Consider the following 14349-nt stretch of genomic DNA (forward strand, 5'->3'; position numbering starts at 1 on the left):
GGGATGGGTGAGGGGATCTTGGTGTAATGGGGATGGGTGAGGGGGTCTTGGTGTGATGGGGATGGGTGAGAGGGTCTTGGTGTGAGGGGGGATGGCTGGGGGGGTCTTGCTGTGATGGGGGATGGGTGAGGGGATCTTGGTGTGATGGGGGATGGGTGAGGGGGTCTTGATGTAATGGGTGAGGGGGTCTTGGTGTGATGGGGGTTGGGTGAGGGGATCTTGGTGTGATGGGGGATGGGTGAGGGGGTCTTGGTGTGATGGGGGATGGGTGAGGGGATCTTGGTGTGATGGGGGGATGGGTGAGGGGATCTTGGTGTGATGGGGGATGGCTGGGGGTCTTGGTGTGATGGGGGATTGGTGAGGGGGTCTTGGTGTGATGGGGGATGGGTGAGGGGGTCTTGGTGTGATGGGGGATGGGTGAGGGGATCTTGGTGTGATGGGGGGATGGTTGAGGGGGTCTTGGTGTGATGGGGGATGGGTGAGAGGGTCTTGGTGTGAGGGGGGATGGCTGGGGGGGTCTTGGTGTGATGGGGGATGGGTGAGGTGGTCTTGGTGTGATGGGGGATGGGTGAGAGGGTTTTGGTGTGATGGGGGATGGGTGAGAGGGTCTTGGTGTGATGGGGATGGGTGAGGGGGTCTTGGTGTGATGGGGGATGGGTGAGGGGGTCTTGGTGTGATGGGGGATGGCTGGGGGGTCTTGGTGTGATGGGGATGGGTGAGGGGGTCTTGGTGTGATGGGGGATGGGTGAGGGGGTCTTGATGTGATGGGGGGATGGGTGAGGGGGGTCTTGGTGTGATGGGGGATGGGTGATGGGGTCTTGGTGTGATGTGGGATGGGTGAGGGGGTCTTGGTGTGATGGGGGATGGGTGAGGGGGTCTTGGTGTGATGGGGGATGGGTGAGGTGGTCTTGGTGTGATGGGGGATTGATGAGGGTGTTTTGGTGTAATGGGGGGATGGGTGAGGGGGTCTTTGTGTGATGGGGGGATGGGTGAGGTGGTCTTGGTGCGGTGGGGGATGTGTGAGGGGCTCTTGGTGTGATGGGGGGATGGGTGAGGGGGTCTTTTTGTGATGGGGGATGGGTGAGGTGCTCTTGGTGTGATGGGGGATGTGTGAGGGTGTCTTGGTGCGGTGGGGGATTGGTGAGGGAGGTCTTGGTGTGATGGGGGATGGATGAGGTGGTCTTGGTGTGATGGGGGATGGGTGAGTGGGGTCTTAGTGTGATGGGGGATGGATGAGGTGCTCTTGGTGTGATGGGGGATGGATGAGGTGCTCTTGGTGTGATGGGGGATGGATGAGGTGGTCTTGGTGTGATGGGGGATGGGTGAGTGGGGTCTTAGTGTGATGGGGGATGGGTGAGGTGCTCTTGGTGTGATGGGGGATGGATGAGGTGGTCTTGGTGTGATGGGGATGGGTGAGGGGGACGGTGAGATGGGGGGATGGGTAAATGGGCCAAAAGATCCTACAAACGACATTAGAATTAAAAGCAATTTGAAAATATCCATTGCCGGTGAACCCCACTCCTCTTTCCATTTGGATCCCGATCTTACGATGGGGCCAAAATCCCTGAGCCGTCCTGCTGGACTCACACCTCATCTCAGAAGATGAAGCAGTCCATGCCCACATGCAGCAAGACCTGGACGACGTTCAGGCTTGGGCTGATAAGTGGCAGGTAACATTCACGCCACAGGAGTGCCAGGCAATGACTATCTCCAACAAGCGAGAGTCTATCCACCGCCCCTTGACATTCAACAGCAATACCATCCCCCACCATCAACATCCTGGGGGGTCACCTTTGACCAGAAACTTAACTGGACCAGCCACATAAATACTGTGGCAACAAGAGCAGGTCCAGATGCTAGGTATTCTGCGGCGAGTGTCTCACCTCCTGACTCCCCAAAGCCTTTCCACCATCTACAAGGCACAAGTCAGGAGTGTGATGGAATACTCGCCACTTGCCTGGATGAGTGCAGCTCCAACAACACTCAAGAAGCTTGACACCATCCAAGGCAAAGCAGCCTGTTTGATTGGCACCCCATCCACCACCCTAAACATTCACTCCCTCCACCACCGGCACACAGTGGCTGCAGTGTGTACCATCTACAAGATGCACTGCAGCAACTCGCCAAGGCTTCTTCGGCAGCACCTCCCAAACCCGTTACCTCTTCCACCTAGAAGGACAAGGGCAGCATGCGCTTGGGAACACCATCACCTCCAAGTTCCCCTCCAAGTCACACACCATCCTGACTTGGAAATATATCGCCGATCCTTCAACGCCGCTGCAGCCTTTCAAGAAGGCAGCTCACCACCACCTTCTCAAGGGGCAATTAGGGATGGGCAATAAATGCTGGCATTGCCAGCGATGCCCACAACCCTGGAACCAATAAAAAAAATTCCAGTGGGATTTGAGCACTTGGGCAAAGGTCACGACCTCATTTGGAAAATCCTGCTTGGCCTTGTGAGTCTCCACCCTGCCCCAGGGCCTCAGCAGGGAGTCCCTCCACGGGGGAAGTTCCCCCTTCCCTGGCCCTTAGGGCTGGTACACCATTTAAGGTGAGGCATACTGTCCTGCAAATGGGTACTAGTGGACCTCACCAAGGGGGCGGGGGAGTACAGATGAAGGAAGCACCCTGATTGCGAAAGGAGGCATTACATCGGGTCAGTGGAGGAGTCCCTGAGCTTCCCCCCTTCTCCAACCCAATCGGTTTCCAGCAGCATGCGGAGGGCGGAGGGCGGATGCCGGGTTACACTTGGGGCGCGCCCCCAGTGCCTGATGTAAACGAGATGCCCTCCAGCTGACCCTGGCTCCTGAAGGCCCCTCCGACGGCCTGCTCCTGACTTACAGCCAGACCTGCTCCTTGGGCTGGCTGCAGTTCAAGCCGTTTCAGGGTGTGTTCTTGCTGCTGTAGTAATGGTAGCTGCTGCCACCACCTGGTGGTACTGCTAGATGGCAAACAAATCACAAACTACAGCAACATATTAAGGGATAGATATAGGATGAGGGATTGAGAGGGAGAGAGCAGGGTAGGAGAAGAACTTACCCTATATGGCAGCATGATGTTGGATTTAAGGACATCTTGAATGGGGAAATGCTACCCAGAGCCCAAGTTTCCTGTTCGCAATGTCACTGCAGTCGAAGGTTTGTTCCACCCTGTTCCTTACCAGTGGTCTGAGAATATTGGACCCCAGGCAAACAGCAGTAACAGTACGGAGATCTCCCTCTGTAATGTATAACTAGGATTTTGGACAGTTCATTGGGATAGGCTTCCTCTTTGCAGGAATAATGTAAAACCCCATTGTGTTGGAATAATCCAAGTTATTAAACTGTTTAATAACTGGGGTTCTTTTCTCTAGAGAAGAGTAGGCTGAGGGGCGACCTGATAGAGGTCTTTAAGATTATGAAATGGTTTGATAGGGTGGATGTAGAGAAGATGTTTCCAGTTGTTGAGGAGACCAAAATGTATAAATATAAGATAGTCACTAATAAATCTAATAGGGAATTCAGGAGAAGCTTCTTCACCCAGAGAGTGGTGAGAATGTGGAACTCGCTACCACAGGGAGTAGTTGAGGTGAAAAGCATAAATGCATTTAAGAGAAAGCTAGATAAACACACGAGGGAGAAAGGAATAGAAGGAATAGATTAAAATGAAGAGGAATGGGAGGAGGCACATGTGGAGCATAAACACCAGCTTAGACCAGTTGGGCCGAATGCCCTGTCTCTGTGCGGTATGTTCTATGTAATCTTCTGTAAGTAATTCTGGGATATTGTATATTCAGTGACAAAGCATCAACGTACTGCTACTGAATTCCCGCCCGTCTGCTCTGCAGTGACCATGGAACTGATTCGGTTTCAGAGGTCTGGGATTGACCCAATGTTCGACCTTTACTCCTCGGCTACTCTCATTATGTTTATGATGCCAACCGAGGCAAGGTCCCGGGGCGATGGCGCTTGCAGCCTCGAGTGAGAGCTGGGCGAGTCGTCAGGACCAACCTTCTGGGTGGGGTGGTTTGCCATGCGGAGGCTCGCCCCGACGCAAATTGGAAATAACTTTGCAGATGAAACACGAAGTTGCTTTCAACATAGCTTGTCATGTCTGCTCCACCTGATCAAAAACACAAGCCAAAAAGCAGAGATGAGATTATCCACACTCTCAAGGCCCAACAAAAGTTTTAAGTCAGGAGAGATCAGGCAAATCGTAGGTGTTAGCTGTGGCTCAGTGGTAGAACACTCGCCTCTAAAGCCAGAAGGTTGTGGGTTCAGACCCCACTTAAGGCACTTGGCCGCATAATCCAGGCTGACACTCCAGTGAGGTACTGAGGGAGTGCTGCACTGTTGGAGGGGCAGTACTGAGGGAGCGCTGCACTCTCGGAGGGGTAGTACTGAGGGAGCGCTGCACTGTCGGAGGGGCAGTACTGAGGGAGTGTCGCACTGTTGGAGGGGCAGTACTGAGGGAGCGCTGCACTCTCGGAGGGGTAGTACTGAGGGAGCGCTGCACTGTCGGAGGGACAGTACTGAGGGAGTGTCGCACTGTCGGAGGGGCAGTACTGAGGGAGCGCTGCACTGTCAGAGGGGCAGTACTGAGGGAGCGCTGCACGGTTGGAGGGGCAGTACTGAGGGTGCGCCGCACTTTCAGAGGGGCAGTACTGAGGGAATGCTGCACTGTCGGAGGTGCCGTCTTTCGGATGAGATCCTAAGCTTAGGCCTGACTTGCCCTTTCAGGTTGATGTAAAAAATCCCGTGGCACTATTTGAAGAACAGCAGGGGAGATGTCCTGGCCAATACTTATCCCTCAACCACCCCCACTGAAACAGATTATGGAGTCATATTGTTGATGATGTGACCTAGTTGTGTGCAAATTGGCTGCCACATTTATATATTACAACAGTGACTACACTCCATTGGCTATAAAGTATTTAGGGATGTCCTGAGGTCGTAAAAGGTGCTATATAAGTCTTTCTTTCTAAGTCTGAGTGAGATGTGATCATTTTTCTAATATCGTGTATTACAGATGGACCAGTGGGTACATATTGGTATGCGTTGTGCCCATTTTTCAGGTGTATAATGAGCAGAAAACTTACCAATTTAGCAGTGGGACTGCCTGTGCCCAATCTGTGCAAGCTTTGGGCCCACAGCTAAATTTGTGGGGCCCATTTTTTACGCATCCCAGAAGGACACCTAAAATGTTACGCACCTTAAATATGTAAACTAGGGCCCAACGCCTGTTGAAGGCCTCATCCCTGAAAGGAGTGACTGATGGGATTTTTCCTATGGAGCCAAAAGCAGCAGGAGTGCTCCTCTGACAACAAAATCCCCCCTAGCCCGTTCTGACCCCCTCCTGGGACTTACCTGAGGGCCACTGCTGGCGAGGCAGGTGACCTGAAATAGTTTTCCCCCTTCAAGTGAGCTGCCTGTTTCAGTTGACTTCCAGAAGGCATTTAATAAAGTCCCTCCTAAGAGACTGTTAGCAAAAGTTAAAGCTCATGGAATTGAAGGCAAATTTTTGGTTAGGAAACTGGTTGAGCGGCAGGAGACAGAGTGTAGGGATAATGGGCAGGTACTCTAATTGTCAGGATGTGATTAGTGGTGTCCCACAAGGATATGTGTTGGGGCCTCAACTATTCACTGTATTTATTAATGACTTAAGACGATGGGATAGAAAGCCACATATCCAAATTTGCCGATGACACAAAGATCGGCAGCACTGTAGGCAATGTAGATGAAAGCATAAAATTACAAAGAGGTAGTAATAGATTAAGTGAATGGGCAAAACTGTGGCAAATGGATTTCCATGTAAGCAAGTGTGAGGTCATCCACTTTGGACCTAAAAAGGATAGAACAGAGTACTTTCTAAGTGGTGAAAAACTAGAGACAATGGAGGTCCAAAGAGACTTGGGGGTCCAGGTACATCGATCATTAAAATGTCATGAACAGGTACAGAAAATAATCAAAAACGCTAATGGAATGCTGGCCTTTATATCTAGTGGACTAGAATACAAGGGAGGTAGAAGTTATGCTGCAGCTGTACAAAACCCTGGTTAGACCACACCTGGAGCACTGTGAGCAGTTCTGGGGACCACACCTTAGGAAGGATATACTGGCCTTGGAGGGAATGCAGCGTAAGTTACCCAGAATGATACCCGGACTTCAAGTGGGTAAAATTCAGTTGATTTGCACCTCCCATTAGCGCCCTAAGAGGCGTGGCGCTACGGCACTTAGCGCCGCGATATTCACTCATAGTTCCCCAAGAGGGAGGTGAAGTTAGCGCCCCAAAGGGGGCGTGACCCAATTTTTCCCCCAAGGGTTAAATTACGAGGAGAGATTACACAAATTAGGGTTGTATTCCCTGGAATTTAGACAGTTAAGGGGTGATTTGATTGAAGTTTTTAAGATATTAAACGGAACAGATAGGGTAGATAGAGAGAAACTATGTCTGCTGGTTGGGGAATCTAGGACTAGGGGGCATAGTCTAAAAGTTAGAGCCAGACCTTTCAGGAGTGAAGTTAGAAAAAACTTTTATGCGCAAAGGGCGATAGAAGTTTGGAACTCTCTTCTGCAAACAATAGTTGATGGTGGATCAATTGTTAATGTTAAATTTGAGATTGATAGATTTTTGTTAACCAAAGGTATTAAGGGACATGGGGAGAAGGCGGGTATATGGAGTTAGGTCACAGATCAGCCATGATCTCATTGAATGGAAGAGCAGACTCAAGGGGTTAAATGGCCTCCTCCTGTTCCTTCTGTTCCTATGCCTATGGAGGCCAACCAGCACCAGCAGCTCGCCCCAAGTATTCACGTGAGGCCCAAGGACCAATTTCTGTGTGCTATCTCCGCAGCTCCGTGTCTGGTCCCGAAAACAAGCCCAGACATAATTTTACCGCACAACGTTCTCATAAAGTTGGTGCAATGGTTGTCACTCATTCCCAGCATTGCTGCCTTGTCACCGTAGACGGTCTTCATCATCTAGTTATTCTTCTCTCTGCAGCTCATTGACTAACATTCAGCTCTTTTGTTGTTGGCCAGCGATGTTTGCAGTGGAAATTACAGTGGAGAAGGACAATGTAACAGGGGAGACTAAGGTCTTGTCCACCACTAGTGTGTCTCCCAAAAACTTCAAGCAACAAGGTGTCAAGGTCTATGAGGATGACCTCAAGGTGATCCATGAGGTGCGCAAAGGTGATGGAGCAGTAGAAAATGGAGTTCATCTTCTGAGCACCACGGAAGTTGACGAGCTGATACAGAAGGCCGAAAAGGTGACAGACTTCAACAAAGCAGTGGTTCCTGAGGGGAAAGGACCTAATCAGGCCGATAATCAGTCCCCGGGAAAGCTAAAGCCAGATGGGATAGCCGGAGAAAATCTTAAAATCCTTCGGAAAACCCCAGGAGATGGTGCAGAACCCAGCAAAGACCAGCCGGTGACCATGATTTTCATGGGATACCAGGAGGTAGAGGATGAGAACGAGACCAAGAAGGTCCTAGGGTACGACGGAACAGGTAAAGCGGAGCTGGTGGTGATTGAGGATGGTGACAGCAAGAATGAGAGGGTAGTAGCGGGTCAAGCCCCCCCAAATGGCACGGCTGCAGAGCCTGTGGCCCAGGCCACCGAGGAGAAGCCAGACGGAAAGGAGAAAGAGGCTGTCGATGAAGCGAAGGATCTCAAGGATAAGCAGCGTTGCCAGTGCTGCATTGTGATGTGATTACGTCCTGTCTTGCTCTTATTGTACAGTTGGAATGTTATATGTTCATAGTCTTCAGATGCACCGTATGTCTTCTAACATAACACATGCTTTTAATTGGGGATGCAAGGATTGCAGCCAATCCATTGTGACTTAGCAAAGACCTGCATTTTTATAGAAATTCAGTCAGAGCCTAAAAAAAAGCTGAAAGCTGATTGGCTGAAGGGTACCCTAAACAACTTCTCCTGAGTACAGTTGAGCTCCATTGAGGCTATCTTGATGATGTTATGATGACGTTGTAATGTCCTAGTAGATTCACCCACAAACAGTGGGGGCTGTGTACCCGACATTAAGCAGACACAGAAAATAAAATAGCAATTAACCCTTTAAATTCGCATTTGTCCAGCCTGTGGGGCGGGGAGCGGAGTTTCCCCATTGACCGGGCTGTGGGGGGAGATGAGTTTCCCCATTGACCGGGCTGTGGGGCGGGGAGCGGAGTTTCCCCATTGACCAGGCTGTGGGGCGGGGAGATGAGTTTCCCCATTGACCGGGCTGTGGGGCGGGGAGCGGAGTTTCCCCATTGACCGGGCTGTGGGGCGGGGAGCGGAGTTTCCCCATTGACCGGGCTGTGGGGGGGGGAAGCGGAGTTTCCCCATTGACCGGGCTGTGGGGCGGGGAGCGGAGTTTCCCCATTGACCGGGCTGTGGGGCGGGGAGCGGAGTTTCCCCATTGACCGGGCTGTGGGGCGGGGAGCGGAGTTTCCCCATTGACCGGGCTGTGGGGCGGGGAGCGGAGTTTCCCCATTGACCGGGCTGTGGGGCGGGGAGCGGAGTTTCCCCATTGACCGGGCTGTGGGGCGGGGAGATGGGTTTCCCCATTGACCGGGCTGTGGGGCGGGGAGATGAGTTTTCCCATTGACCGGGCTGTGGGGCGGGGAGCGGAGTTTCCCCATTGACCGGGCTGTGGGGCGGGGAGCGGAGTTTCTCCATTGACCGGGCTGTGGGGCGGGGAGCGGAGTTTCCCCATTGACCGGGCTGTGGGGCGGGGAGCGGAGTTTCCCCATTGACCGGGCTGTGGGGCGGGGAGCGGAGTTTCCCCATTGACCGGGCTGTGGGGCGGGGAGCGGAGTTTCTCCATTGACCGGGCTGTGGGGCGGGGAGCGGAGTTTCCCCATTGACCGGGCTGTGGGGCGGGGAGCGGAGTTTCCCCATTGACCGGGCTGTGGGGCGGGGAGCGGAGTTTCCCCATTGACCGGGCTGTGGGGCGGGGAGCGGAGTTTCCCCATTGACCGGGCTGTGGGGCGGGGAGCGGAGTTTCTCCATTGACCGGGTTGTGGGGCGGGGAGCGGAGTTTCCCCATTGACCGGGCTGTGGGGCGGGGAGCGGAGTTTCTCCATTGACCGGGCTGTGGGGCGGGGAGCGGAGTTTCCCCATTGACCGGGCTGTGGGGCGGGGAGCGGAGTTTCCCCATTGACCGGGCTGTGGGGCGGGGAGCGGAGTTTCTCCATTGACCGGGCTGTGGGGCGGGGAGCGGAGTTTCCCCATTGACCGGGCTGTGGGGCGGGGAGCGGAGTTTCCCCATTGACCGGGCTGTGGGGCGGGGAGCGGAGTTTCCCCATTGACCGGGCTGTGGGGCGGGGAGCGGAGTTTCCCCATTGACCGGGCTGTGGGGCGGGGAGCGGAGTTTCTCCATTGACCGGGCTGTGGGGCGGGGAGCGGAGTTTCTCCATTGACAGTAGCGCTTCCTCTTTCGGAGACGATTGTTTTGGCATCAAAGCTTGTCCTGGAGGTGCCGAATGACGCGCGACCGTGTCAGTCCGCACAGTCGGGGCTGTCAACTGGCTGAAAAGACGGTCATTAAAAGTAGGCCGTAGCAGACTTTTTTTTTCTGAGTGACTCTCACCAAAGGTGAACGGTTGGAAGCAAGGACTAAAGATAAGTTAACAAGAGTTTCAACTTTTTATAAAAAAGAGCGTAGAATAGAGTATTCAAGTTAGAAAAATTAAAGCTAAAATTTAAGAAATGACCGAATAGCAATGGAGATGGAACCGGAGAAAAAGGGATGTGAAGGTAAAATTACTTTATTTTGTTTAAATCACGGTTTAGGTGTGTCTTTAATTGTCTGGGGTCAGTATTACAGTAACAAAGCTATACCTATCATCTGAGTATCGCCATTGCTGTAAATAATATTTTTATTTCAGTATGACGATTCCTGAACTGAAAACAGACTACGTCAGCCCAGGGAGACACGAGTTTCTCGGAACCTGCCAGTAATATAAGGGTTAAAAATAAAAGTGCAAAACTCAAAGCGTTATTCTATTTCAGCCTCATTCTTCAGTCACCTGGACAATCACCAATCAGCAGAAACTGTACACACATCCATGATGTTTGCTTTTCGCTTCTATACACTGATTCCCTCCTTCTGTCGTCCAAGTCATACCAACGTGAATTATTTTGGTCCTTTATTAAACCACAGTGCCATCAAGTTCAATCTTTCTACTTCACGGTAATATATGATGCCTTAAATCATCTGAATAAGCAAAAATAAGCTAATGTAAACACTATACATAACTAGTTTGTTGAAGGGGTCGTGATATCTTACAGAAAATCTATTGCTGGACAAATTCGATGGGGGTCAGTTGAGGAATATGCAATGTCGCAGGGTCATGAGGGGAAGCCTTTCTGTCACGTGATGGACTTTATGACGAGCACAGCTTTGACAACCCCTGAAACTAGGTTCATTTTAGTATGTGTCCTGCAAGACTACACAACCTCCTTAATCCTTGTTGCTCGAGCCACGGTTTTAGTGACAGGTTAAATTACAGCGGTAATTCCTTTACATTCAGGAATCTCTTGTCTTGATCCCCTCAGAATTTAAAGAGATCTGGTTAGTCCATTTCTCTAGAGTATGCATTGACTAGTCTTTAATCGAGCACGGAATTCACCACTTAAACGTGCAAGTTCGTTCAACAGACCACAGAATTTCCATTAACATTGAAGGACTCCTTTAATATGTATATACTATCAACGCTAAATCATCTTTTATTTTCCTACATTGAGATTTCCTGTATTACCCATGTCAAAATGGCAGCTGAGTTATCTTAGTAAGCCTGCAAAATCCTCTGTGCTGTTTGGATTTTCTGAATCATTGCATCCCTAATTTGAATACACTTTTCTACGTCACAATTAAGTCTTGAGCCAGGTCAACGTATCTTACACACTGCCAGTCGCCATGCACTACTCTCAATGACGTGATACAATGGGACAATTTTATTTTTTCTGTGCATGTTCTATAGCACATTGTGAAAGTAGTTAACTTATGTTGTTCTTTTATTACCCTACTGCAACCTGTCTGGAAATCTTTGCATTAATAGTGTCCAATGTCATGAAACCAGAGGTTGATTGCAACAGTGTCATTTAGGTGAGGACTCTCGGCCCGCTTTGTACTGCACCCGCCAATCGGATCAAATCTGAATGGACCGTTCATTCAGATTTGAGAGTCAGGCCCGAGTGATGTGACTCAAAACCTTAGTGATTCCTAATTCGCTGTGAATCGACTCCAGACTGAGCCTGGCTTGTGCAAAGTGCCCTTTCTTGAATTACAAAAGAGGCAACATATGAAGTCGCATATCTAATTGTTCCTGAGCTGAGTCCACTTTGTATGCGTGTGTCTGTCTGTCCGTGTGAGAGGGAACTCAGAACTAATTGGAAATCACTTCATTTCTCTAATGTCGATGGTCACATTTCACTGATTCCATAGTGATTCCAGACATACCAAAGACCCAAATAAATTACGTCACTATGAAGATTGTTCTGATTAATGGCAACTTTATCGAAAATGTTGGTAAACAAGACAATCAAATTTCCCTTAAAATAGTTTCCCCATTTTGTTGCACTCCATGAACTATAATTGAAAATTCCCAGCATTTCTATTGGAGGAATCGATATATATATATATCTATAATATACACACATATATCTATTTTTAAACACAATGCCGCGGGAATGGCATTAGCCCATGTTTAGATGGTACTGGCCTGAGTGATAGGCTTAACACCATGGACACGATAGGCTCCATAGTACATCATACCATCGAGCATGTTCATTAGATTAATAAAGTAGTCCCATTTTATTCAAACACATTCCCAGGGGCCTGTGACACTAGTGTTCTCACATAAATTCCTAGGTGTAGCACATGTGTAAGCATGACGCGCACTTCATACAAGTGGCATGCGCCATGTCTGTAGTGTGCTTCTGGATTTCTGAGACTTGGGGCTACAGCTCTCTGTACCAGAGAGACAAAAATCATTCTGAGTGCAGATTCCCTTCATGTATAGGAAGTAAGGCTTTGTAACTAGTCGGTGTTAGTTGTTTCGCGCTGGTATGAGCTGTGTTGTAAGAGATGGAAACCCTTAGCAATTTCTTCTATATTACACCCCATTCCAAAATCCTATAGCATACCGATGGGTTCTTTAGGGGCTTTTAAACACATTGTCCAAAAGACTATTTTACAACATCCAATCAGATAAAAAGATTCCTATTATTAAACCATTTCCGAGCGTGCACAATGAGTGCTTTGGATTACAAGTTGCAAATGTTTGTTTAACTTTATGTTTTAAAATGGAGGCTTTGTTTTTTTAAATATCAGTTCCCATTGAAAACTTTAGTAAAAGAAAATGTAATGCATATATTTTTGTTATGACATCTTATAATTACTCTTGGTTTGTGGTGTGCGCATTACACACACACCCACACACCTCAGTATGGCTGTCTGAGGTGTCCGAATGCTTATTTGGCAAAACATAGTCTCTGGACTCATACAGGACGAATTATACATGCTGTATGATGTTTGCTCTATATTACAGAATCTAAACAAATCCTATGGGATAAGTTCAACACCTACAGAATGTTTTTGTGAGGGACGTTGTTTGAAGTATGCATTACAGTCGACTCCCCTTAGAAGCATGTGGCAACAAAACAGAGAGGTGGATCTTTATTGAAATCCTTGCTGGCCCATTAATGCAAACAGATACATTCCTTAAATCTCACCTTCACAAACGGAGCAATCTACTAACTTTCAACAACTAAAGGAGGCTTTATTTGATAACTGGAATGGCGGGTTTTAACAAGAAGACCTAAGGGGTTGACTATCTGCACCGACGTGAATCGACGCCTCTGTTTAGTCCCATCGATGATCGACAGGGCAAGCAACAGCGTTGGTATCCACCAAATATGAGGAAAAAATGCAAACAACTGGCATTTCATTAGAAGATTGGACTGTAAAACACATAGAAGGAAAGTTAAAACGTTAAGTTAAGCAGCTTGAAGCTGCTCTTACCGCATGCCCCTAAGTGGAGCCGACTGTATTTAATTGTTTGGAAAAATGTGAAATTTAATATGCAAAAATGTATAGCAATCAAAAATAAAATCTAGATGTGGTTAAGCAGAATGTCATTAAGTGATTAAGTCCCAGGAATTAGAATGTGAATGTAAACAAAGCTCAAGGAACAACTGATACTGGGTTAAGAAAATGTCCTGCATTTTTTGTGGTAGTATTCGGCTTTGATTATCTCTATTGCTGTTGGCTTTCCAGTTAAATTTGTCTCCACTTCTGCAAATGCTTTTGTGTTTAAAGATCTTTCTTTTGCTGTTTTGCGTGAGTTAGATGTTCTCAGTTTCTTCTACTCTCCTGAGGTTAGGGATTTGCAGGCTCTTCTATATTCCAGGTATTTAGTAGCTTCCACTTAATTGGCTTCTCTGGATTGGTTCGCTTTAACGTCTACTGATTTTCCTGGATCACTCGCTCTCTATTCCCATTGATTTCCCTGGATCACTCGCTATCTATTCCCCTTAATTTTCCTCGATCACTCGCTCTCTATTCCCGTTAATTTTCCTGGATCACTTGCTCTCTATTCCCTTTGATTTCCCTGGATCACTCGCTCTCCATTCCCATTGATTTCCCTGGATCACTCGCTCTCCATTCCCATTGATTTCCCTGGATCACTCACCCTCTATTCCCACTGATTTCCTTGGATCACTCACTCTCTATTCCCATTGATTTTCCTGGATCACTCGCTCTCCATTCCCATTGATTTCCCTGGATCACTCGCTCTCTATTCCCAATGATTTCCTTGGATCACTTGCTCTCTATTCCCGTTAATTTTCCTGGATCACTCACTCTCTATCCCATTGATTTCCCTGGATCACTCGCTCTCTATTCCCATTGATTTCCCTGGATCACTCGCTCTCTATTCCCATTGATTTCCTTGGATCGGTTGCTCTCTATTCCCGTTAATTTTCCTGGATCACTCGCTCTCTATTCCCATTGATTTCCTTGGATCACTTGCTCTCTATTCCTGTTAATTTTCCTGGATCACTCGCTCTCTATTCCCATGGATTTCCCTGGATCACACACTCTCTATTCCCATTGATTTCCTTGGATCACTTGCTCTCTATTCCCATTGATTTTCCTGGATCACTCACTCTCTATTCCCATTGATTTCCCTGGATCACTCGCTCTCTATTCCCATTGATTTTCCTGGATCACTCGCTCTCTATTCCCATTGATTTCCTTGGATCACTTGCTCTCTATTCCCATTGATTTTCCTGGATCACTCACTCTCTATTCCCATTGATTTCCCTGGATCACTCGCTCTCTATTCCCATTGATTTTCCTGG

General features: G+C 48.7%; 1 protein-coding gene and 1 long non-coding RNA gene across 4 annotated transcripts in view; both read left to right on the top strand.

Annotated features, from left to right (window-relative positions):
* The window catches only part of palm1a (paralemmin 1a), a 661170-nt gene extending 652928 nt beyond the window's left edge, over positions 1-8242 (top strand). For 2 of the 3 annotated variants that reach the window (XM_086004975.1, XM_086004977.1), the window contains one exon: positions 7020-8242. In XM_086004975.1, coding sequence (XP_085861101.1) covers positions 7020-7693 — 674 coding nt within the window. In that variant the 3' untranslated portion in view covers positions 7694-8242. The remainder of the gene's footprint in view (positions 1-7019) is intronic. The other variant, XM_086004976.1, reaches the window with a different exon arrangement.
* A 1069-nt stretch (positions 8243-9311) lies between these two features.
* Positions 9312-13114, top strand: LOC147108380 (uncharacterized). Its single transcript, XR_015080585.1, has 2 exons — positions 9312-9741; positions 12537-13114. It is a non-coding gene; the product is annotated as an uncharacterized LOC147108380 (long non-coding RNA).
* The last annotated feature ends 1235 nt before the right edge of the window (positions 13115-14349 follow it).

Source organism: Somniosus microcephalus, chromosome 13, assembly GCF_052327205.1.
Source record: "Somniosus microcephalus isolate GS21.2 chromosome 13, FLI_Smic_1.0, whole genome shotgun sequence".
Classification (NCBI taxonomy): domain Eukaryota; kingdom Metazoa; phylum Chordata; class Chondrichthyes; order Squaliformes; family Somniosidae; genus Somniosus; species Somniosus microcephalus.